We start from the raw sequence: 25340 nt of genomic DNA on the forward strand, positions 1-25340 counted from the left end.
TGGATTCTCTTGAAGGCTGACCGCCGCTGTCTTTCAGGTCTACCTGTCGTTTGTTTACCCAAACGACTTCACGCGTCTGACGCACATGGAGCGAGAGAACAAGTGCTTCTACCGAGAGTCGCCCATCTACTTGGAGAAGTGAGACCACGCCTTCGTCTGCTGAAGGTTCCCACGGTTCTGAGAAGGAAAAGACGGCAGCTGTGGGGTAACGTCTGTCCTGCTGCGTTCCAGGTTTGGTTTCTACAAATACATGAAGATGGATGAAGAAGAGGATGACAGGCTGTTCTTCTTCCCCAACCCAGACGGTAATGAGCAAATGATCATGCACCTTCCTGCAGACACACACGACGCACAATGTGCGACATGTGTGTGTGTATCTGTGTGTAGGTGTGTGCGTGTGCGTGTGTGTGTGTGTGTGTCTAAGCAGCTCCTGCTTTCGTCTCCAGACTTGGCGGAGGAGGAGGCGGTCGACACCGAGGATGAGGCGGAGATCGTCGGCACTCAGTCACCTAAGGGACACGCCCATTCACCTTCTAGCTCCTCCCACCAGCAATCCAAGAATGTGGCTCTACCAACAGGAGTAGAGGAGGAGGAGGAAGACCCCCGTGAAGCAGACAAAGACACCATTGGGAATGTCACCCCCCTCAGAGGAAGAAGGCAGTTCCCAGGGGGGCCCACAGTGGTAGGGGAGGGGTCAGACCCGGGTGTAAAACGTAACACGGACGCCTCGTTTAAAGCTCGCTCTTTGTCCTGGATCGACCCCCCCGCCACGATCCGTAAAGATCGGCAGACGGACGCCGAGACGCCGAAGTTAAGCAAGTCCTCACTTCTTTACCCCCCCAAGCCGCCTCTCGCTGCCGTCACCAGGCAGATTTCCAGTAACTCTGTCCGTCAGAAGCCCCCCCAGAGTTATTACCCCGCCCCCTCCAGGAACAGAAAAGAGAAGAGAGATGAGAACAAGACTTACATCACCAGACCCCGATCTGCCAAGGGGCGGGGCATAGAGGGGGGGCTATGGCATGACGGGCAGGGGGGCCAAGCGTCCCGCCGCCCTCGGGAGGTCTTTCCAGGAGTCTTTCTGTACCAGATGGGTAGGACCACCAGGCTGGTCCATCTGGGGGCCAAAGGACCTGTGGGTCTTGGTGTGACGGGGATTCGGCGTCTCATTGGTGGCCCCCCACTCTGGCCGAACCCCCCAGTAAAGGAAGGTAGAGCACGGCATCATGGTCCGAGCAAGGAGAGGCGGGACAGCAGGACCGATCCACCTGAAAAAGACCCCCTCCCAAACTTACAGTCCCACCACAGAGAATCCGCCCCTGCTTTAGCCCCCTCACAGAGAACAGACACCACGAGAAGAGCCCCCGCCCACCAGGAACGGGTCACTTCTTACCTCAGAACCTCAGAAATTACAGAACGGCATCCAGACCCGGAAAGGAACCGCTCCATTCCCAACCCGGACCCAGAGCCGGAACCAGACCCAGAGGAGGGCGACCTGTCCGACTACAGCTACGAGGAGGTGGGGGCCCGTCCGGGTTGGGCGGAGGAGAGCATCAACTGGCAGAGGACGTTCTCCGTCAATCCCAACGACTTTGAGACGCTGCGCTCCGACTGGAACGATCTGCGCTGCAACGTTTCCGGGAACCTGCAGCTGGCAGAGAGCGAGGTGGTGGACGTCCTGGCCCAGTTCATGGAGAAACTCAACGAGCGCAATGGGGGGTGAGCTCAACCGCTTCCTTCCTGGGCGGGGGCCCTCCACCTTTCTGCTTTCATTTCAGTCCGTCTCATTTCTTGGTTCCTTGTCCCGCAGGATCTACACTCTGCTGCGGATCGTCAACGTGGAGAAGCGGCGGGACTCCGCCCGGGGGAACCGCTACCTGGTGGAGCTGGAGCTGATGGAGCGGGGCCGCAGCGTCGTGCGCCTGTCAGAGTACATCTACCTGCTGCTCCACCGCAGCAAGCACGGCGAGGAAAGCCGAGAAAACACAGACTCCGCCCTGACTTCGCCCCTCACCCTTACCACCCCTCCCTCGCACACCCCCAGCAGCTCCTCCGCCCGAGCTGCGGCGTCGCCGGCGAGCACCGCCTATGCCAAGCCTCTGCTCTGCCAGCCGCTGGCGCTGCGGTGGCGGAGGGACGTGATGGTGCACTTCGTGGTGCCCGGTCAGTGGGGGGTTCAGGGGGAGGGCGGAGCCGTTCAGATGTGGCATTTAGGTTTCTGTCCTCCCCCAGTGAAGAACCAGGCCCGCTGGGTGCAGCAGTTCATCTCAGACATGGAGGAGCTCCACAGGCAGACGCAGGACGACAACTTCAGCATCATCATCGTCGACTTCGAGAGCGAGGACATGGACGTGGAGAAGGCGCTGCGCCAGAGCGGCGTGCCCAGGTTGGTACTGCGCCCGATGCCGCGGCTCCTCCCAACTTCTGCCGTTTCCTGGAGATCTCTGTGTTTGCAGGTACGAGTACCTCAGACGGGGGGGGAACTTCGAGCGGTCGGCGGGCCTGCAGATCGGCGTGGACACCATCGAGGTTAGCCCCCTCCCTGAAGGTTAGACCTTCAGACGATCACATGACCTCCACCCCCTGAGGGACAGAGGCAGCTCTATGTCCTGGGGGCTGCTGCTGTCAACCCCCCCTTACAAGACGGCCCCCACCCAGCTCAGTGTCAGCATCACCAAGGGGCGCCGCAGTTCCAAATCTGGGCAGACAGAGAGCGCCGTCAGAGCGAGATGACACAGCTGTCACTCGTGTGGAGATGATGACGCCCCACCCCCTCCCTAAATTCCTAACCCCCCTCCACTGTCACACCATGAGTTTTGTGCCGTTTACGTGCCGCTTTGCCCCCCCAGGACAGCCACAGCATCGTGTTTCTGTGTGACCTGCACATCCACTTCCCACCCAACATCCTGGAGAGCATCAGGAAGCACTGCGTGGAGGGGCGCCTGGCGTTTGCCCCCATCGTGATGAGACTCAGCTGTGGCAGCTCGCCGTTGGAGCCTGATGGTGAGTCGCAGCGGCGTGGAGGTGTGGCCAGGCAATCCATCCAGACCCGTCTGCGCGCACGGTGACGGCCTGTCTGCACGTTTGAACACATTTACAAGCACATGAAGCCCCCCAGACCAATAGCCGTCTGCGCAGACCTGTTTGCATGCAGACTGTCTGCCTGACTGACGGCTCGTTCGTCTGCATGAACCGTTGAAAGTATTTCCTGGATTATTGCAGGTTTGAGGCTCTTTTATGCAAACTAGAGATGAAATCTGTGATGCAGGATTTGGATCGTGTCCGGCTGTGAAATTCCTGACTCCAAACTTTATCGTCTTCTCAGACAGACGGGAACATTTTCACACTTTTCTCTCTGTTTAAACTTCAAACGTTCATAGAAAAATACGTCCAGGATTACAGAATGAAAACAGATCCCATCCTAACCCGAGGATAAAGGTGAAACGGATCCACTCTGTACAGGAGACACCACCCGCAGGAAATTGGTTGACAAAGCTCTACAGCCAATCAGGACGCAGAACACTACGCTGTTAAAAAGGGGGGGCAGAAAGTATGCAGAAATGCCCTGAAAGATCAGAGAGAAAAACGAACCACAAATCACCTGAAGAACGCTGTCATGTAAGGAATGGACTGAGTGTGTGACCCCCCCCCTGACGCCGCCATGTTGGAGCCAGACGTCGGCTCTAAGCAGTGATTGCTCGGCCTGAGTCAGCGTTTCAACCACTCTCACCAATCAGGAGTGAGCTTGTAGGAAGGCCACACCCCTAACACTTGAGAGCAGGCCGTACACAATCTGTCAATCAAACGTCGTGACAGTTACACGGGGGTGGGGGGATGATTGGTCAGTTTATAACTTGAATAAGAGAATTATCAAGAAGATGTTGAAGAGGTACCAGATCCAGACAGAGAATTCTTTGGAAGGCCAGGGGGCGGAGCCACTCAGTCCAGTTCTCTGCTACAGTCAATGATGCAGCACGCCGGGCCATTCATCAGAACTCTGTCTGTCCCTCAGGTTACTGGGAGGTGAACGGCTTCGGCCTCTTTGGCATCTACAAATCCGACTTCGACAAGGTGGGAGGGATGAACACGGAGGAGTTTAAGGACCGCTGGGGGGGGGAGGACTGGGAGCTGCTGGACAGGTAAAAGAAATCCTGGTTGATCCATTTCCTGTGGTTAAGGATTTGATTTGATTTGATTTATTGATTTATTTCAAGCATTGCAGTCAAAGCAATAAAGAATTTACACATATTTATCAAACTCATTACAGAAATGATGAAATGCATAGATTAAAAAGACAGAAAATAAAACACATAAATCACTTTTGCTTAATTAAATACAGTGATCATTAACTAAAGTATAAGTAGAGTTAGATTTATTGCTTATATAATCCCCCCCCCCCTACTGAGTTCATTCATTTGATAGTTATACAGTGTAGGGTTGGGCGATGTCCCCTAATTTGGCCGTTGACGATGTTTGCTGTCAACCATCGGGATGGACGATGACATCGTCGGGGGGGGGGGGGGGGGGGGGGGTATTTTTACATTTTTCGTTCTTATATAACTGCTATTCGTTATTTTGCTTTTTTCATTTTATTTCCCAACTAATGGTTAATCCGCGATGATCCAGTATAAACTGAGGGAAGTGACTTTAACAGAAAAAGTAACAAGCAAAATAGAAAAGAAGTAGTCCGCTCCCGCACTTAACTAGCGAAGTGGACCGGCGGAGGGCAGATTTACAGCTTTATGTTTGATGGGAAGGGGGGGGGGGGGGTACATGAGCGGTATGTGTGGGAGATTTAAGACTGCGATCCGTCCCGCAGCTCCAAAGCTAATGTTGTTAGCCCGTGTGTTAGCATACTGCTAATCCTGGCTACGTTCAGAAAAAGCACTGACCACACGGATTAAAATTCAAATGATGAGCGAACAGGTGTTTCATAATAACCGTAACATTATTAAAAGCACGTTTAGAAGACCATCTCGTATTTTACCGAGCTGACATGTCAATGTATATAGCCGCTCGGCGCTGTTATCGTTTTGTATTGAATCGTAACATTCAATAAAGTTTGGAAAAAAAGCCGCTCGGCGGAAGTTGTATCCTCTTCCGGTTTTCAAACTGCGCGTCTGCGAATGATTTATTCCGACCGAAATTGTGACCTTAGTGAACGTTTTTATATTCTGAAAACATTTTTTCTGGGCCCATCTACACGGTTGGATTCTAATCCGACCATTGATCCCATCAAGATATTTTGTACGTGTAACCGCGGCTTATGGTGTCGACGCGCAACGTGGCGGGGGCGTGGCATCACGATGGTGGTCTCTCCATCGGGATGTCAGTCACCCATCACGATGGACGATGATATCGTCCATCGGCACAACCCTAATACAGTGTTTGAAATCCGGTTCTGATCAGATAAATCCTCTTCAAGTAACTAAATCCAGAGCTTATTGATGATCGATTATTTTCAGAAGACATTCATTCCTGATTCCAGTAAACAGTAACGGTACTGATATGTAATAATCATTGATTATCATTAGAACACATTAAACCAGTAATTATTGCTACACATTGCAGATCAAGTAATCAAAATCAATAGTAATTGATTGTAATTCAAACATTTCAGTAATAATTATTGCATTAATCATTGGTTGTAATTAAAAGAGCTTTGATTATTTCACCACAGTCAAGTTCACACATAGATTTGGAATTATTCAAACACCTGTTGATCCTTAAATCCTCTCATCTTCATATCCTGAAATCAGAGTTTCTTTCTACATTTTCTTGAATATTTGAATATTTGAACATTTCTTTAGCTCATTATTGAACCCGTTCCAAAGTTTAGTGCCACACACCGACACACAGAAACTTTTCTTTGTGGTTCTGATCAGTTTGATCTTGAAGTTCCTACATCCACTCAGTCTGTAGCCTCCTTCATTTTCTAACAAATGTTTCTGGATGTTGAATGGTAACGATTTCCAACTGGCTCTGGATAGAAGTTGTTGGTGTAAAAATCAACAAGGTCAACAGTTTTAAAAGTCTAGATTGATAAAATAGATTGTTTGTATGATCAAGATATCCGGCTTTATGTACAATTCTGACGGCTCGTTTTTGAAGTAAACAGAGAGGATGTAGTGAGCTCTAGGAATTATTCCCCCAAATTTCTATACAGTAGGTGAAATATGGTAATATTAAAGAACAGTACAATAAATATCTACTGTTGTATTCTAATATATGTTTAGATTTATTTACGATTGAAATACTTTTTGAGACTTTAGTTTGTATGTGTCTGATGTGAGGCTTCCAACTTAGTTTGTCGTCGATAAAAACTTCCTCCTAAGAATTTGATTTCTGTAACACTTTTGATTAATGGATTAATGGATTATGATTAATGGATATTTAATATTTCCCAAACTCGCATTACGTTGTATTTATTTTCATTCAGTAGATTATTGAAGTACACTTTTTTACTGTAACGTGTTATTTCAGTTAGTTTATTTTTATATGACTTATATCTTTGTTCAGTTTCTCTTGTCCTCTGTTTTTATAGAGGTTATTTTTCTTTCTACAAGCATTTTGTAGACCGGTGGTTAACCAAGGGCATTTGGCATATTTGTTCTTGAATTTATAAATTGGACAGTTCTTATTGTAAAGTGAGCTAAATATTTCTAAAAAACATTTATAAGCGATATCGACATCTTTCTCTCTGTACACAGAGTTCCAGTTTTGTCTGGATAAGTCATTATTCAGAGCATTCATGGTTTTTTCATTTCTTAACCTTTTGTAGACTGGTTCTTTTATAATTTTCTTTGTCTTCACCTTGATGTCAAATAGTGCAAAAACTGGTAAATGATCAGTTATGTCACATATCATTAGTCCACTCATATGAGTGTATTCTATATTATTTGTAATAATATTTTAAATAAGAGTAGCACTTTGAGTAGTGATTCTGCTGGGTCTTGTTATGGTTGGATATAAACTCATTCCATACATTCTGCTGATAAAGTCGTCGGTGGCTTTATGTTTGCTGGGGTTTATCAGATCGATATTGAAGTCTCCACAGATGTATAATATTTTGTTATTTAGAGAGGTAAACATCTTTTCCATCCAGTCACTGAACACTTCTAAGCTTGACCCTGGCGACCTCTAAACACAGCCTATAATTACATTTTTCCCTGAATTGTTACATATTTCAATCGTAAGACATTCCAGTATTCCATCCACTGCGACAGAAAATTTATCAATTACCGTAAACTTCATATTTTTTTCCACATATATTGCGACTCCTCCACCTTTTTTGTTTACTCTGTTCACATAGTTTAGTTCATAGTTTTCCAATTCAAAGTCAGCGTCTTGTCGCGGCTGAACCAAGTCTCAGATATGGTTATGATATCAAAGGAATGCCCGATGTTCTGTAAATAGTCCTTGATGTCTACATGCTTCTGCTGTTAAAGTGAATGATTGACAGCTTTTCTTCTGGGTTAACAGAGTTTTTAGAGACACATTCACACACACTCACACACACACACCCACACACACCCATTCACACACACGCATTCACACACTCACACCAAGGTTATTATAGTTAACGAAAACGAACGAAAAAACTAAAACTAGAACTGAAAAAACATTTTCGTTAACTGAAATAATAATAAAAACGAGAGTTTAAAAAAAACGAAAACTAACTAAAACTGTTTGTTGTGTGTATAAAACGAACTGAAACGAACTAATATTAACCCCAAAAAATACTTTGTTTTCGTCTTTGTTAATACATAAGTCTTTTGGGTTGAAATAAAATCTATTTACTTCACGCTGCTAGTTTTACTGTGTATTTGACCCCTACGGCATCACGTTGTCTGTGACGTCACAAGATGTCTGTCGGACACTGCCGGCTAGCGTGGTCATAGACATTTACATGAGCGTGATGGCTGCATTAAAAGTTGGGAGAAAGCGGGAGAGTCCTATTTGGGACTTTTTTGAATATAACAGCGTCGAAAACTAAAGTAAGTGCCTTGTAGTCGAAGCAGGAGACAAAATTTGTGGAACGCTCCTCAAAGGGAAAAAACCCTACGAAAAGTACATTTAAAAAGCGCACACAAAAACGCAAATCAACACTACCTACAAGCTAGCCTGTCGCCCGCCCTCCCCCGAAAAAGAAGCCAGAGCAGGTCACGTAATGCTGTTATCGGCTGTAGTATTTTAATTTAAGGATGGTTGTCCTTGTGTCCTCTGAATAATAAGTGTTTCAAAATGGATCTTTTTTTTTTTTGCACCAAGTCTTTTTATTGATTTTGTTTTTTGGAAACAGTACAAAACAGACAACATGAAACAACCCCCCCCACCACCCCCCACCCTCCCTCCCACTCTCATTGTACCATTCAGTCTCAAGTCTTACAGAAGCTTAGACACCTGGCGGGACACAATTTAAAAAAAAAAAAAAAAAAAACACCTGTTCACATTACAAGACCAGTCACAGACATTTTTTGGCAACCATGACATGCAAGTCTCTCAGATGCTCTAATATAGGATTCCATGTTAGATAGAACCTCTGCACCGATCCCTTCATAGAGGATCGAATTTTCTCCAGCACCAAAAAGTGCAGAAGGTCTTTCAGCCACATGTTGAAGGTTGGAGGGTATTTTTCTTTCCATTTGAGCAGTATGAGTCTCCTGGCAATCAGTGTCCCAAAGGATATGATGGTTTGTGCTCTATGGTCCAGGTTTACAGGTAAAACACCAAATAATACAGAAAAAACAGAGGGTTGTAAAGGCGTACGCAGCACATCAGAGAAAAAAGTGAATATAGATTCCCAGAAGTGATCTAACTTGGAACAGGACCAGAACATATGGGACAGGGTGGCTACGGAACAGCTACATCGGTCACATGTGGGATCTATATTGTGGACGAACTTGGAAAGTTTAGCTTTGGACCAGTGGAGTCGGTGTACGATCTTAAACTGGATAACCTGATGACGCAAACAGATTGATGAGAAATGTATATTATCTAACGCTTCACTCCAAATACTGTCAGGAATATTCAAGTGTAGTTCTTCTTCCCAGTGAGATTTGAGTGTTGTCAAGGGCTCTAAATCATGTGTGTTTAACAAGGAGTAGATTTTGCCAATTGTTCCCCTGGAGCCAACATTAATTTTCAAAGTGGATTCTAATAGTGAATCAGGTGGATGGGATGGGAAACAGGGATATGACTTAAAAACAAAGCTACGAAGCTGCAGATATCTAAAAAAATGAGAGCGAGGGATGTTGAACTTAACCAGAAGTTGATCAAAAGATGCAAACGTGTTGTCAATAAACAGGTCATCAATTAAACAAACTCCTCTCCTGCTCCATTCATGAAAAGCTTCGTCTGAGGTTGAAGGTATGAACTGATGATTTCTAAAAACAGGAGCCAACTTTGACAGATCTTTAAGGGAAAACACTCTTCTAAATTGTGCCCAAATTTTAAGAGAATATTGCACTACGGGATTGGAGGTGTACTTCGAGAGAGGCTCAGGATATGGAAGTTTGGAACAGAGTAATGAAAAAGGGGAGGTACAAAGACAAGAAGAGTTTTCCATACATAGCCATGCTGGAGGTGTTAAAGTGGGGGAGTGTATGACTTTCCAGTGTAACATGGCTCTTATGTTGGCAGCCCAATAGTAGAGCTGAAAATTAGGGAGAGATAGTCCACCATGTTTTCGGTGTTGTTGAAGGACGCTTTTCCTAATCCTGGGGTTCTTTTTATTCCATAAGAATCCAGATATCAATTTGTCAACATCTGTAAAAAATGATTTAGATATGTATATGGGGACACATTGAAATATATATAAAAATTTTGGGAGAGTATTCATTTTAATAGTGTTTATTTTCCCACCCAATGAAAGCGGTAAAAGACTCCAGCGTTCTAGATCCTTTTTAAGTTGGGCTAGCAGGGGCAAGAAGTTGGATTTAAAGATATCTTTAAAGGAGTGTATCACAGAAATTCCTAAATATTTTATTTTATGTAGACTGGCCTTAAAAGGGAACTGGGCAAAATTAATTTTTCTAGCTTCTGCATTCACTGGCATGATCTCGCTTTTCTGAAGGTTAACCTTGTATCCTGATACTCTACCAAATTCCTCTAGTAGATTCAAAGTTACTGGTAAGCTTCGTAGGGGGTTGGACAAGAACAGAAGCATGTCGTCAGCGTAAAGGGATACCTTATTTGAAAAATTATATCTATTTATTCCAATAATGTTAATTTCCTGGCGTATTGCTATGGCCAATGGTTCAATCACGATGGCGAATAGCAGCGGGGATAGGGGGCAGCCCTGGCGGGTCCCGCGCTTGAGGGAAAAATAGGGGGAGCGATTATTATTCGTACAAACAGCTGCTAATGGGGAAGAATACAGAATCTTTATCCAAGAAATGAAATATTCACTAAAGCCGAATTGTTTTAAAGTGTAGAGCATGTAATCCCACTCCACTCGGTCAAAAGCCTTCTCTGCATCCAGAGACAGGAGAACTTCTGGGACATCAGGTGAAGCGGGACCATAAAGAATATTGAATAAGCGTCTAACATTATAAAATGATTGGCGACCTTTGATGAAGCCGGTCTGATCATCTGCAATAATTGAGGGCAAAATAGTCTCCAATCGCCCGGCTAGCATCTTTGAAAGAATCTTGTTATCTACATTTAAAAGGGAGATAGGACGATATGACCCACATTCATGAGGATTCTTATCTGGTTTTGGGATAAGGGAGATGACCGCCTGACGCATTGTTGGAGGAAGAGTGCCTGTGGCAAGAGACTCTTCAAAAACTGAGAGCAGAAATGGAGAGAGTTGGTTAGAAAATTTCTTAAAAAAATCAACAGAAAATCCGTCAGGTCCTGGGCATTTTCCATTTTGCATGGATTTAATTGTGTTCATAACTTCTTGGACAGAGAAGGGTTTGTCCAGTTCCCGAGACAAGTTATTTTCAATTAAGGGGACATTTATTTTCTTAAAGAATGCATCAAATAGAGTTGGATCACCACATGATTCTGTATCATACAGGGTCGAGTAGTATTTATAAAAACAGGAGTTTATTTCTAAGTGGTCTCTGTGTTTATTACCTGACTGATCATTTATTTCAATTATAGCTCTGCTGGCAGCTTTTTGATGAAGCTGGTGGGCTAAGATTTTTCCAGCCTTCTCACCATGTTCATATTTCCGGCATTGTGCTTTGTTTATTAGGTTTTCTATATATCCAGTAGATAACAAATTGAACTCTGTTTGAAGATTAAGACGTAATTTAAACAAATCTTCGGATGGAGTGACTGAAAGCATTGTGTCTAATTTAAAGATATCTTTAGTCAGATTATCGAGTTTTTGATTATTACTTTTCTTTTGTTGGGCACAATAGGAGATGATCTGTCCTCTCAGGTACGCCTTCAATGATTCCCAAACAGTAGAAAGGGATATTCCAGGGGTCAAATTACATTTAAAGAAGAATGTTATTTCGGATGAGATGAATTTAGTAAACTTTTCGTCAGAGAGTAATGTGTTGTTAAATCGCCAGGGTCGATAACTGTTACAGGAAGTTGGTATACGTAAAGTCATAAGTAAAGGGGCGTGATCTGAAATAACTATGGCTTGGTATTCACATTTGCGAACAAGAGAGAGGAGTCGTTTATCTATGAAAATATTATCAATACGAGAATATGTTCTGTGGACAGGAGAGAAAAAGGAGTAATGTTTGGACGTGGGATTCAAAAACCTCCAAATATCAATAACACCGTTTGTGCTAAGAAAGCACTGTAATTGTAGAGCCGAACTGGTCAAGGGTGCTGGTCGAGACGAGCTGCGATCCAAACTCGGTGACAAGACACAGTTCATGTCTCCTCCAAATATTAAATGGTGAGTGTTCATATTTGGTATCTTGGGAAAAAAATTAGGGAAAAATGAGCTATCTTCCCAATGAGGTGCATAAACATTAACCAATACTACGGGTGTGTTGAGCAACCTGCCGGTGACAATTACATAACGTCCTGAAGAGTCTGTTTCCACTGAGGACATGTCGAAGGGGACGTTCTTATTAATGAGAATGGCTACACCTCGAGACTTAGAGTGGAAATTAGAGTGGTATGATTGCCCGATCCACCCTCCCCTGAGTCGAAAGTGATCAAAGGTCCGAAGGTGAGTTTCCTGGAGAAAAACTATTCCTGCTTTTAACTTGTTTAAGTGGTTCAATACTTTTTTTCGCTTTACAGGGGTGTTTAAGGATTTTACATTCCAAGTAATAAAATGAACATCGTGGCCAGCTGGCCCAAATGAAAAGTTTGAATCAGTTGGTGTCCTGGTCATCAGTAGAGAAAATAATTTCTATGTTGCTCATAATAGGGCTTGTAACAACGTTGTGGAGGTCTTTACAAAAAGAGATAAGCAAATGCAGACTGAGATAAAATACTACAAGGTCAAACCAGAACTCAAAGTGTGGTACAATGAAACCCACCCCATCACCAACCAGAACACGGTGATTACCCAAACCCATAGAAAGATAACTGCACATTTAAGTGCTTTGGGAAGAACACTAGCTCTCAGGAGATCAGGCTCCGTTCCAGAACAGGCACATGTGTCACATATAGGATAAGTAAAACTCCAACTTAAAACAAGTAAACATAACAGAAGGACTGCAGCAGCAACTCTTGGGAGTCCGCGAGTCAGTGCGACCATAAAATAAGAGAAAACGGATGTCTGTATTTTAACTGACCTCGTTCAGATCCGCTCTCAGTTCAAATCATTTTGTGGACGCGCTGCCCGCGATCGTGGATTTCACGTAAGCCGTCGCCTCCTCCGCGTTTTGGAACCATTTTTCAGTCCCATTGTGCGTAATCCGGAGTCGCGCCGGGTACATGAGCCCGTATTTCACTCCCTCCCGGCCCCGGAGGAGCCGTCGCACCTCGCCGAAGGCAGCTCTCGCCTGCGCCACACTTGGAGGGTAATCGGGGAAGATGGAGATGTCGGCGCCCTTCCAGCGCAGCGGGCCGGACTCCCGGGCGCGCCGGAGGATTTCCATGCAATCTTGATGGTAGTGGAGCTGGGCTATGATGACCCGCGGTCTGCCGGTCCGGTTCCTCGCCGGTCCTCCTCGGTGAGAGCGGTCGATGAGGATGTCTTTATCCATCTGCAGGACATCCCGTAGGAGCTTGGAAACTGCTGTGGGTGAGCTGGAGCCCGCGGATTCGGGGATGTTAATGATGCGGATGTTTGAGCGTCTCATCCGCCCCTCCATGTCGAGGCATTTCTCCCGCAGGCCGTTCACTTCTGATTCCAATTTATCCACTCTGTTTTGGAGAGAGGTCACCTCGTCAGACTGAGAGGAGAGAGCTTGCCCCATGTCCGCCATTGTAATCTTCATCGCCTCCACCTCGGACCGCATTGTAGCCGTGTTGTTAGCTAGCTCCGTCTTTAGCATATGTAACTCGGTTTTAATGGCCTCGAAGTCGTCCGAGAGCGCAGTCTTCAGCTCCTGTCGGAACATTGCAGCTATGTCCGCCTTCAGAGAGGAAAGAATTTCGGCTTTCATAGCCGAGGAGTCAGCTTGGGCCGCGGATGGTGGGCTGCTAGAGCCGGGCTCTCTGGGGCCGGCCGACGGAGCGGATCCGGTGAACTTGAACTTTCGCAAATTATTGGCCATTAAAATAGTTTTAGCTAACAAATATGAAAGATGGCACAATAATTACACAGTTCCTGATGGAGTTTTACAGTTTTTATAAAAATAAAATGCTTTAAAACATTAGTTTAAACCTATTTTCAACGGAGCCTGTCTTTCGTGCTGCCTACTCCATTGCCTGCTCCGCACTTCTCTCTCAAAATGGATCTTTGATTGAGTTTTATTATACAATACTTATTCTGGTGATTTTGAATCATGCACCTGACAAATATCCTAATTTACAAAAACAAAATGAAAAAACTAACACTAAAACTAATAAAAACTAAACTAAAACGAAGCAATTTCAAAAAATAAAAACTAGTAAAGCTGCCCCTAAAAACTAATTAAAACGAAATAAATTTAAAAACAAAAATTCAAAACGAAATAAAAACTAAAACTAATAAAAAATCTGAAACTATTATAACCTTGACTCACACACACACACACAGTCACACACAAACACACACGCATCCACACACGCATTCACACACACACACACACACGCATCCACACACACTCACTTACAGTCACACACAGTCACACACATTCAGACACAGGTGGCGGCTCCTCTATCCAACACTGGCGCCAACCTTCCACCAGATCCAAACTGGATTTTTGGCTCTTTGGGTGTCGGATCTGTGCAGAGGAGTCCGGACAGCCTTGGCAGCTGGAGAACTTCAGTCTGGATGGACAGGATTGGACTGCAGCTGATTGAAGCTGAAAGGATTCTGGTTCCAGTCGGGACAGCAAACCCGACGCCCCTCCTGGTGGTCACAGGTCGTCGCCAGTGTTGGTCGGCAGAGCCGCCATCATCGTGTCAATGTTTTAAGGGTGAATGTGGCTGTAGGACGCTTTGGACCTTAAACCCAAGTGAGATGCTATGGAAGTCTATTTACATTCTCTATGGACCACTGGGACGCGGTAGTGGTGCCGGTCCGTCACTCATACCGAGCTCACATAGCTCCTCTATGGAAGGCCATCAGGGACGGAGGAGGTTTGATCTGAACTCCTCAAGGTCTGGCGATCTACAGCGATCCGCCTTTGCTTGGTGGTCAGGGACCTACCCTCTGGTCCTCTGGTCGAGGTGGTTGTTAGTCTTTTCAGAAAGAGGAACTGGAGTGTGGGCTTTAATTACAGGGGGGGTCACACTACTCAGGAAACTCTACTGCTAAGGGCCATCCAGTCTCTGTAGAACCAGAGCAGGAGTTCGGTTCTGATAGCTGGCAGTACATATGACCTGTTTTTTTTTTTTACTTGTCCTATCCAACAGCTAGGCAGACAGATGAGAGCTGAGGGCCTCTTGTGTTGGACATATTTTACTTTAAAGGGGTTATTAATCTTCAGACAAACCAGAGGTATGTCTGAATAAACCCCTTTTGGAATTGAGGCCAAACTTTATTAATTTCAACCATATTTGAGAATCTTTTGTGTTGGACCGGACGGAAAAGGAAAGAAAGGAAGAAGAGAGAGGGACGTTAGAGAGAGGGGGGGGGTGATAGTGAGAGGGGGGGGTAGAAGGGTGATCATAGGAGGGGGGGTAAAACCATGAAGCAGCATAAAGCAACAAGCTACTGGATGTTTATCATTATGCTAAGGTTCAGATGTAGTACAAATCTCAAAGGGCGGGGCCTGTCCACACACACACTCAAATGTTATAAATACACCTGTTGGCTCAAAAAAAATGTCCACATGTCAACATGTACACAATACCGATAGTGTTACTTATGCCTTAAAACCAACTAGTGTGAAATCTTTCATTCATTCAATCACGCAAACTATTAGTGCAGGGGTCGGGAACCTATGGCTCGCGAGCCATATATGGCTCTTTTGATGGTCACATGTGGCTCGCAGACAAATCTTTAATTATGCTTTTTTTTATCATTAGTCCAGTCCTTCTCGGGCGCGATGCGATGCCAGAGGCGCGCAGTAGTAGCGGTGCTTAGAGAGAAAAATCTGCGCCAGCATGATCAGTTTACTATTATCTATTATTTTACAGAGTTTGTACCACCCGGAAACCTGTGAATTGACGTGCCTAAAACTGCGCGCTCCCGTCTCTGAGAAAGAGCGCGCAGTTGAGGGGACGGGATGTGTGAGGGAGAAAGCAGAGGGTGGGGGTGAGGGGTTGTGGGGACCGGCAGCAGGTGAATCGCGCAGGGATTGTAAAAACGTAAAACCCGCTGCCCGTCACTCACTGCAGTGTGTGAGTGTGTGTTTGGCTCCACGTCTGCATGTGAGCGTCTGTCTCACATCTACAGAACATTCAGACCTACGATCACGTTTAAAGTCTCAACGCCTGCATGAAGCAGAAACTCACCACGTATCAACCAGACTAGACAATCAGCAAAACTACCACGAGAAATACTCATCATTTATTAGCAACAGCATAACAATGTTATTAAAAAAAAATCCACAGACTTATTGTACTTTAAAAGTGTTGAAATTACATCAAATGCACACATTCACTTGTATATTTAGTTTCAAACATATCGTTGCGGTCTGAGTTTAACTTGGCTGTTGGGCCGCGTTATAAGTTCTGGAGTTCATGAAACGCATCAAGCAGTGATCTGATTGGCTCTCAGTTCTGTCGCTCAGCCTGTTGTTAGGTAGTTTGGACCAATGGGGTTCAGCTATGGGCCGAATAAGGGAAATGGGAGGGCTGTAGCGGGAGCAGGTGAATATAAAGTTGGGAGAAGCGCTCTCGTCTCGTGTCGACAGGAGAGATTCAGGAGTTGCTGAATTAATTTTACGGCGTTTGTTGTGGTCTACAGTAACCAGAATAAAGAACCTTAAAAGAGGTTAAGTCTCCATGCCTCAGTGTGGGAAAGGGACACTACATTATTGTATGGCTCTTTTTAAATTACATTTAAAAATATGTGGCGTTTTATGGCTCTCTTGGCCAAAAAGGTTCCCGACCCCTGTATTAGTGCAAAGGTGAGCTAACACCTGTGCTCAGGTGAGTGTTTATGTTCTTCTAAAATGGATAGTGGAATGTGATGACGTCTGACCTGGTTTTGATGCATGCTGGACTCTGCATGCTCTTGGTTCTGTTTGGTTTCAGTCATAAACTTTATGGATAGAATTTCCAGGTGCATCTGATTTGGTGACAGCAGGATTTCCTCTGTTTTTACAGAGGATGTTGTAATGTTAGCTTCTTTGAACCAGAACCTTCAGCATGCTCTGGAGCAATCCAAAGTCCAAAACTGAGCAGATGGGATCCGAATTAGAATCTTCAAGTTTTGAAGTTTTGGTTCTTGACCATGAAAAAGGGAGTTGCCTTCCCTCCTGGCCCATTGAAGGAGTGGAAGTTGATCAAAAGTGAGAGAAGGACGGGTCATGTGATTGGCGGCTGCAGTAGTTGCTGGAATGCGGTTGAAGAAGCAGCTCATCCAAAAGCAAAGCTCTGGAGTTACTGGCCGGTGTTGCTCCCACCGTCACCTGTGGTCGTGAGTCAGAACTGGGATTATCCAGGTGCAGAAACGGTAGCAGATGGATACGCTTCAGACAGCAACCGCTAAAGATGAACCTGTCTTCTTCCCCTCAGGGTCATGCAGAACGGTCTAGAGGTGGAGCGACTGCGCCTGAGGAACTTCTTTCACTACTACCACTCCAAACGAGGGATGTGGAACGCTCAGAACAAGAAACCGCTTCAAGGACTGCGCTCTCTGCCGCTAGGAGGGTCCTAAGACCTCTTTCAGACCCGCCTGTGGGAGCGTGCTCACTGCCTGAACTGCCTTCTGGACACAGGACTCTGGGATCCATCAAGCCTGGATGGCTGTTGGTCTGTGGGAGGAGCTAAATCCCAAACTGGACCCTAGGTTTAAGCAGACGGACTGAAGTCCGGACTTCACCCGATGACTGAACTGTTCCGAGGATCCTGACGGTCCGTCTCCAGTTTCTCTTTTCAGCCAAACTTTTTCAGACAAAATGGAAAGCAGCTGTGTGAGTGAGTGTGTGTGTTACTCTGTGTGAGTGAGTGTATGTGTTACTCTGTGTGAGTGAGTGTATGTGTTACTCTGTGTGAGTGAGTGTGTGTGTTCCTCTGAGTGAGTGTGTGTGTTACTCTGTGTGAGTGTGTGTGTTACTCTGTGTGAGCGTGTGTGTGTTACTCTGTGTGTGAGTGAGTGTGTGTGTTACTCTGAGTGAGTGTGTGTGTTACTCTGTGTGAGCGTGTGTGTGTGTAACTCTGTGTGAGTGTGTGTGTGTTACTCTTAATGTGAGTGTTTTACTCTGAGTGAGTGTGTGTGTGTGTGTTACTCTGTGTGAGTGAGTGTATGTGTTACTCTGTGTGAGTGAGTGTATGTGTTACTCTGTGTGTGTGTGAGTGTGTTACTCTGTGTGAGTGAGTGTGTGTGTTACTCTGAGTGAGTGTGTGTGTTACTCTGAGTGAGTGTGTGTGTGTGTGTTACTCTGAGTGAGTGTGTTACTCTGAGTGAGTGTGTTACTCTGTGTGAGCGTGTGTTACTCTGTGTGAGCGTGTGTGTGTGTGTTACTCTGAATGTGAGTGTTTTTCTCTGAGTGAGTGTGTGCGTGTGTGTTACTGTGTGTGTGTGTGAGTGTGTTACTCTGTGTGAGTGAGTGTATGTGTTACTCTGTGTGTGTGTGAGTGTGTTACTCTGTGTGAATGAGTGTGTTATTCTGAGTGAGTGTGTGTGTGTGTTACTCTGAGTGAGTGTGTTACTCTGTGTGAGTGTGTTACTCTGAGTGAGTGTGTTACTCTGTGTGAGCGTGTGTAACTCTGTGTGAGTGTGTGTGTGTTACTCTGAATGTGAGTGTGTGCGTGTGTGTTACTCTGTGTGAATGAGTGTATGTGTTACTCTGTGTGAGTGTGTGTGTTACTCTGTGTGAGCGTGTGTGTGTGTTACTCTGTGTGTGTGTGAGTGTGTTACTCTGTGTGAGTGTGTGTGTTACTCTGAGTGAGTGTGTGTGTTACTCTGTGTGTGAGTGAGTGTGTGTATTACTCTGAGTGTGTGTGTGTGTGTGTTACTCGGTGTGTGTGTGAGTGTATTACTCTGAGTGTGTGTGTGTGTGTGTTACTCTGTGTGTGTGTGAGTGTGTTACTCTGTGTGAGTGTGTGTACATGAAGCCTTTTTGTCAGACATCCACTTTGTCTAAAGTTTGTAGCAGATTTCTTTCTAAAGTTGAAAACTTTTGTGTTTTTTTGCGGTTTCTTGGACTTTTCCGGACTCCAACGGTGCTCGTCTGAAGTGGATGAAGGAACGCAGAAACTCTTTTCCAAACTGATGACCGACCTTTCTGTCTGTCCGCCTGCAGCCTGGTCTGTTGGACAATGTTCACGTCAAATGAATCCTTCACATCAGAAAGACTTGAATGCAGGTCTGTCCTCGTCCAGCATCCATGACAGAGGTGGGCACTGAGGGCCGCATTCCTGCATGTTTTCCAGCATACCATGCTCTGGCATGTTCTGATTGGCTGGACACACCTGAACCAGGTAATCAGCCATGAGTAGGGCAAGACTATCTGGAAATCATGCAGACACACCGGCCCTCGAGGCCTGGAATTGCCCACCCCTGATCCATGAGGTTCTTGTTGCACAAACCAGGTCAGAGGCTTTGACTGTATCAGAGAACTGGACTGAGTGGCCCCGCCCCCCTGGTGTTCCAAACAGGAAGTACCTGCTGGCTTCTACTAAGAAATGAGCAGCCGTCACTCTGTTGGTCAGAAGAACCGTTCTGGATCTGATTCCTTTTTTTACATCTTGAACATATTTTTTCGTTATCGGAAGTCATTCAAGCTCCAAACTGACCAATCAGACGCCTCAGTCAAAGCATGAGGTGCCCACTGGCCCCCACCTCAATGTTTGATTGACAGATTCTCACAGTGGAGGGGGTGTGGACTTCCAACAAGCTCCCTCCTAAATGACAGTAGTTGCCATAGCAACGTGACTCGGACCAATCGTTGTCGTCTGGCTCAAAATGACGGCGTGGAAAAATGGCGGCTGAATTGGCCTCCTTTCTCTATGGATGACGTCACGCATGCTCAGTCCCGTTCTCTGATACAGTCAAAGGTCAGAGGAGGCGTTTCCACGGTAACAGCCCACAGACAACAATGCTTCAGGGTCAAACAATGTGCTGTTCACAGGCCGCTGCGAGGCAGCGCTGCTTCACAAATGTGTGCCTTTCTCAGAGTTTGACCTTCTAAAGCAACCACAGAGGGCGGGGCCAGACAACAACCTTCATCGTCATCCTCGTGTCATTGGAGATTCAGATATTTAGTCACAGGGTTTGAAAATGTTCCCCGTTCAGAAAGTCCATGTAGTGGATTTGTACTGATAGAAGTTCAGCTTCACTCTGACAGGACCCCCCCCCCTCTGATTTGCGGCTGGGGAGCAGGAATGTCTTCATGTGACGTTATTTAAATTATTTCGCCTGGAAGAAGCTCCAGCGTGTTTCTGAACGATGGTCAGCATCTCATATCCGTTTCTTCAGCTGGAACACGAGCGAGAACGCCGCACGACGACCCAAACTAGGAATTCTGGGTTTCTCACATTCCAGAGTAATTTCTGTGAAATTGTTTTGTAGAGATGGTTTTCAGAATGTACTGTACCTTGATTTGATGTTTCTTTTTCAAATAAAATTTGAAGCTTAAACTGAAACTGTCATTTTCAGTCCAAATGCTTGAATGGTCTGGTTCTGACCTCCATGAAAAGCCCGGTTCTGTGATGTTTCTTCCATCTCTGATGGTCCAGAGAAAGGAGCAGACGGACGATGCAGCGACCAGCCATGAACGACCGGATCAGAAACACCTGCAGACATGATCCTGATCCGGTTCAAGACCAGCCCCCCCACTGGATGAGGAACCATCCGGGACTACCAGGTGCTCTTTGCTGCTGCGACCACAAGGGTGCGCTTCTGTGAAGGTTAAATGAACCACGTCCACGCGAATGGGGGGGGGGGGGGGTGTTAGAGCGAGGTCACGCCCTCACTTGATTTTCTGCATGTTGGGCCTCATATGGAGTCCTACACTGTTCATAATTAAATAAATAAATATTTAATTCAATAAATAAATATGACCTCATGCAAATACACAATCAACCAATAACTCTCTCATAAATATATAAAAAGATCATGAAATTGTGAAAAAGCTGCACACTGATTTTAAATTAGCCATTATATTATTCAATATATTTCATTTTGCTTTAAAAACCTGTTCATTAATTTAAAAAAGCATTTTAAAATATTCTTTTTAATCATTTGGAATATTATTATAATTCTACTTCTTTTTTCAGAACCTCATATTTCCAAATCAAGATTTTCCAAAGTAGCTTTTTTTTTATTTCATGTTGCTGTTTTTCACAATGGCTTATTTATTTCATGAAGAGCTTTTTCGGGAGAATGTCTCTGTCTGTCAATCAGTGAATGTGGGCGGGATCTAAACGCTCATTGGCTCATCCTTGGAAATCGACTCATATTCCTCGATACCCGCTCTGAGGTGTTCCAGTCAGATAGATGGCGTATTTCAGCGATATCCGTGCGGCTTTGCTGACATTTGATACAAACTATCTGTCTGCAGCAAAATATGCAAACATGGACGACTCTGTTTTTGTAGTTTGAGGGTTTGTGTGGACCAAAGGAGCTCCGGTCGTCCACGTCTCGAAGTCCCCCGTGAAACACTCCTGACTCTTACGCCCTTCACTCAGCTCTCCTTTGCTCTGCAGCTAACAGCTCTGCTGTCTGAGCTCACAGATCCAGTCTGACGTCATCGTGCCTGATGTCGGCTCGCAGGAGGCGAGCTGGCGGACCGACAGAGTCAGACCAGGCAGCAGCGGATAGCGGAACAAGCCTGCTCAGGCCTCCTGAACCTTATGATATGTTTTCTATTTTCATTGAGACAATGATTATAAATCAGGTCCTCTGATTTTATTTTTCCCTCTCTGGGAAAATGTTGAACATTTCCTGCGAAAGTTTCTCTTTCTGGTTGTAAAACGCAGCGGAGATCCGGGGTTTGATTTGGGGATCACTTCCCCGTTCAGACCTCTCAGATTGGGTTATTAAAAGATTCAGTCTCTATGCTTTGGATACACTTTTTTATTATTACTTTTCTGGCGAACTGAACAACAGACCCTTAACTTGCGCTCACACACACACACACACACACACACACTTGCACTGGGCGCTCTGATTTACACGTAATTTAAGACGTTTGACTGCAGGAGCTGAAGAAGAGACTCTCTGGGATGATCTCATGAACTCAAACATGGAAACATTGTTATCATGTGAAACTATTCAAAATAATAAACCTGATCTTTTAACACTCCGTGTGCATTGTGCATCCATGCATTTTAAATGAGATTAACACAGCCACAGCTCCATGTGGCTATAAGGCTAAAAGCATTAGCTGCTAGCTCCTCCCACATGCGGCCAGGTGTGTTTATTGAACTACAGTCCATAGAAGTTTTGTGGAACTCCAACAACCACTCAGCCTAACTTAGGCCACTACTAGATGTTCATGAGAAAATGAAAATTGCCAAACCGACCACAAAATCACCCGAATTATGCACACTCGCCCAAAGCCACTTTTATCCGCAAATTTAGAAGCAAAACTGGTAACACTGTGGATGTGTTGAGGTGCATACTCCCCCTAGTGTTGAGGAGAGTTTGGTGAAGCATCTTCGATCGATGTAGTCGGGGTGCTGCTGCTCATGTCTGAGTTAGGGAGTAGCCAATCACAAAAGTGTCTCCGCCTTGTCTAGTTTGATTGACAGACAGAGACATTCTTCTGAAAAAGCTCTTCATGAAATAAATAAGCCATTGTGAAAAACAGCAACATGAAATAAAAACAAAGCTACTTTGGAAAATATTGATTTTAAAATCAAAGGTTCTGAAAAAAGACGGAGAATTATAATAATATTCCACATGAATAAAATGAACATTTTAAAGTGCCGTTTTAAAATATTCAACAGGTTTTTAAAGCAAAATGAAATATATTGAATATAATGGCTAATTTAAAATCAGTGTGCAGCTTTTTCACCATTTCATGATCTTTTTATATATTTATGAGAGATTTATTGGTTGATTGTGTATTTGCATGAGGTCATATTTATTTATTGAATTAAATATTTATTTATTTAATTATGAACAGTGTAGGACTCCATAGCCTCACAGGCCTCCATCAGTAGAAATGAAAAATGGTTCAGTTCGTGGTTTGACCACATGGAGGCGCTATTGCACCTCCCAGTCAATCCTCCATGCTGACTTTGGAGGACAAGTATGGGGAAGCACTGACAAATCTAAAATGTGCCCCCCCCCCCCCCCCCCGTTCCTCCTGGGCTTTGGCTCAGAGAAAAGTCTCATGGTTGTAACCTTTGCGCTATCCTAGGCACTTTAACGTTGGGAGTGGGGTCATCTAGACCCACTAGACAGTTGGGTCATCTAGACCCACTAGACAGTGCTCTGAACCTTTTTTCTTCAATGATTTGTGATCTTCACTGGTGTCCATGGATTACATGAAATCTTTCCACCTTTATCCACCTTTGTCGTGGTGGGGGGAACACCTCAATGGAAGGGGGGGTCATCTAAGATAGCACAAGGGTTAATGAGGCATCAGGTAACCCCCCCCCCCCCCCCAAAATAAAAATTAAAAGAAAAACCCGGTTTACATATTTTTGGGACATGTTTTCTGATTGCTCAATGAATGTTAAATCAAACAACTCAGATGCCATTAAAGTGCAGATTTTCAGTTTTTATTCCATGGGTTGAACAAAAAGATTACATAAAAATGTGAAAAACTAAAACATTTTTAAACACAATCCCTTCATTTCATGTACTGGTAAGTCATTGGACAAATGAAATAACTGAAAACCAAATGTTCATTCCTAATATTTGGTTGAAAAGCCTTTCTGGTAGCAATGACAGCCTGAAGTCTTGAACTCATGGACATCAGCAGATGCTGGTTTTCTCCTTCTGAATGCTCTGCCAGGCCTTTACTGCAGCGGCAAACAGTTGCTGTTTGTTTGTGGGCCTTTCTGTCTGAAGTTTAGTCTTCAACAAGTGAAATGCTGCTCAGTTGAGTTCAGATCAGGTGACTGACTTGGCCATTCTAGAATATGCCACTTCTTTGCTTTAATAAACTCCTGAGTTGCTTTGGCTGGATGTTTTGGGTTGTTGTCCATCTGGATTATGAATCAGTTTGGCTGCATTCACCTGGATCTGCGCAGACGGGGCTGCATTCAACTGGATCTGCGCAGACAGGGCTGCATTCACCTGGATCTGCGCAGACAGGGCTGCATTCACCTGGATCTGCGCAGACAGGGCTGCATTCACCTTCTGATTCACCTTTCATTCACCTTTGAGGCTTCTGAGTGGCTTGCATCTTGCAGTGTTCCCTCTGGATCTACCTTCATGCAGTCTTCTTTTGATGGTAGACTTGGATATTGATCCGCCTACCTCCTGGAGAGTGTTGTTCACTTGGTTGGCTGTTGTGAACGGGTTCCTCTTCACCATGGAAATGATTCTGCCATCATCCACCACTGTTGTCTTCCGTGGACGTCCAGGTCTTTTTGCTGAGTTCACCAGTGCTTTCTTTCTTTCTCAGGATGAACCACACTGTTGGTGTTGCTTCTCCTAATACTGTAGCAGTTTCTGGTTTCATGTTTTTTCTGTTTTCTCAGCTTAATGATGGCTCCTTTCACTTTGCATGGAGAGCTCCTTTGACCGCATGTTGTCTGTTTACGGCAGAATCTTCCAAATGCAGCACGAGTCCTCTAATCAACTCCAGGCCTTTTATCTGCTTCACTCATGACAGAACAAGGGAATTGTCCACACCTGCCCATGCAATAGCATAGAAGTCAATTGTCCAATGACTTAGGAGCCCATGAAATGAAGGGATTGTGTTTAAAAATGCTTTAGTTTTTCACATTTTTATGTAATCTTTTTGTTCAACCCATGGAATAAAAGCTGAAGGTCTGCCCTTCAATGGCATCTGAGTTGTTTGATTTAACATTCATTGTGGTAATGTACAGAAACTACATTAGACAGAATGTGTGTCCGTCCAAATATTGATGCTCCTGACTGTAGTGCACACACCAGAAACCAGAGCAGAAACTTTCAGTCCACAAAGCCGAGTCACGCCCTTAAAACAGGAAACAGTTGTCAGTAGATCAGATTGCCTGTTCCGGTGTGGAGGGGCGGGTGGATGAGCCATCCCTCAGCCCCAAGCCCAAACACCCAGGCGAGGGGACATTTCCCCTGAGGGGACCAGACGTAACAGAACGTGACGGGTCGTAACGGGACAGGAGGTGACGGATCGTGACAGGTCGTGGCGGGACGTGACGGGTCACTGCTGCTGATCACCTGGATCAGGTGTGTTCAGCCAATGAGGAGCTTCAGTGAGCGGTAGGTTGGAGACATGTAGGACACCGGCCCTGAAGGCCCCTGCAGTAGACCTTCTCCTCCAGCCGAGTCCCCCAGAACGAGGTAATAGACTAATGTCTGGAGAGCACGCTTAGAGGCCAACTACATTCTTTTTTTCCACAACTTCTCTTCTTGTCTTCATTAAAGGCAGAAACTTCACAGACTTGGGTTGAAGTCAAAGCAAAGTTCATTTTTTCTGTGTCAAATGTCCCTTTTATGAATAAACGAGGGCATAAAGAACATTCAGCGGAGCCGACAGCTTTCAGCATAGAAATATGGAAGTCATCAATAAATAGGAACAGTATAAAAA

At 45.1% G+C, this 25340-nt stretch overlaps 1 protein-coding gene across 2 annotated transcripts in view; it reads left to right on the forward strand.

The window, feature by feature from the left end:
* b4galnt4a (beta-1,4-N-acetyl-galactosaminyl transferase 4a) overlaps positions 1-20274 on the forward strand; it is an 85148-nt gene extending 64874 nt beyond the window's left edge. For both annotated transcript variants that reach the window (XM_023956190.2, XM_078949153.1), the window contains 9 exons: positions 38-138; positions 232-305; positions 447-1716; positions 1808-2160; positions 2230-2383; positions 2454-2526; positions 2847-3000; positions 4010-4136; positions 17203-20274. In XM_023956190.2, the coding sequence (XP_023811958.1) occupies positions 38-138; positions 232-305; positions 447-1716; positions 1808-2160; positions 2230-2383; positions 2454-2526; positions 2847-3000; positions 4010-4136; positions 17203-17344 (2448 nt within the window). In that variant the 3' untranslated portion in view covers positions 17345-20274. The remainder of the gene's footprint in view (positions 1-37; positions 139-231; positions 306-446; positions 1717-1807; positions 2161-2229; positions 2384-2453; positions 2527-2846; positions 3001-4009; positions 4137-17202) is intronic.
* Positions 20275-25340: the final 5066 nt, after the last annotated feature.

Source organism: Oryzias latipes, chromosome 6 (assembly GCF_053564925.1).
Source record: "Oryzias latipes strain Hd-rR chromosome 6, Olatipes_Hd-rR_3.1".
NCBI classification, from domain to species: Eukaryota; Metazoa; Chordata; class Actinopteri; order Beloniformes; family Adrianichthyidae; genus Oryzias; species Oryzias latipes.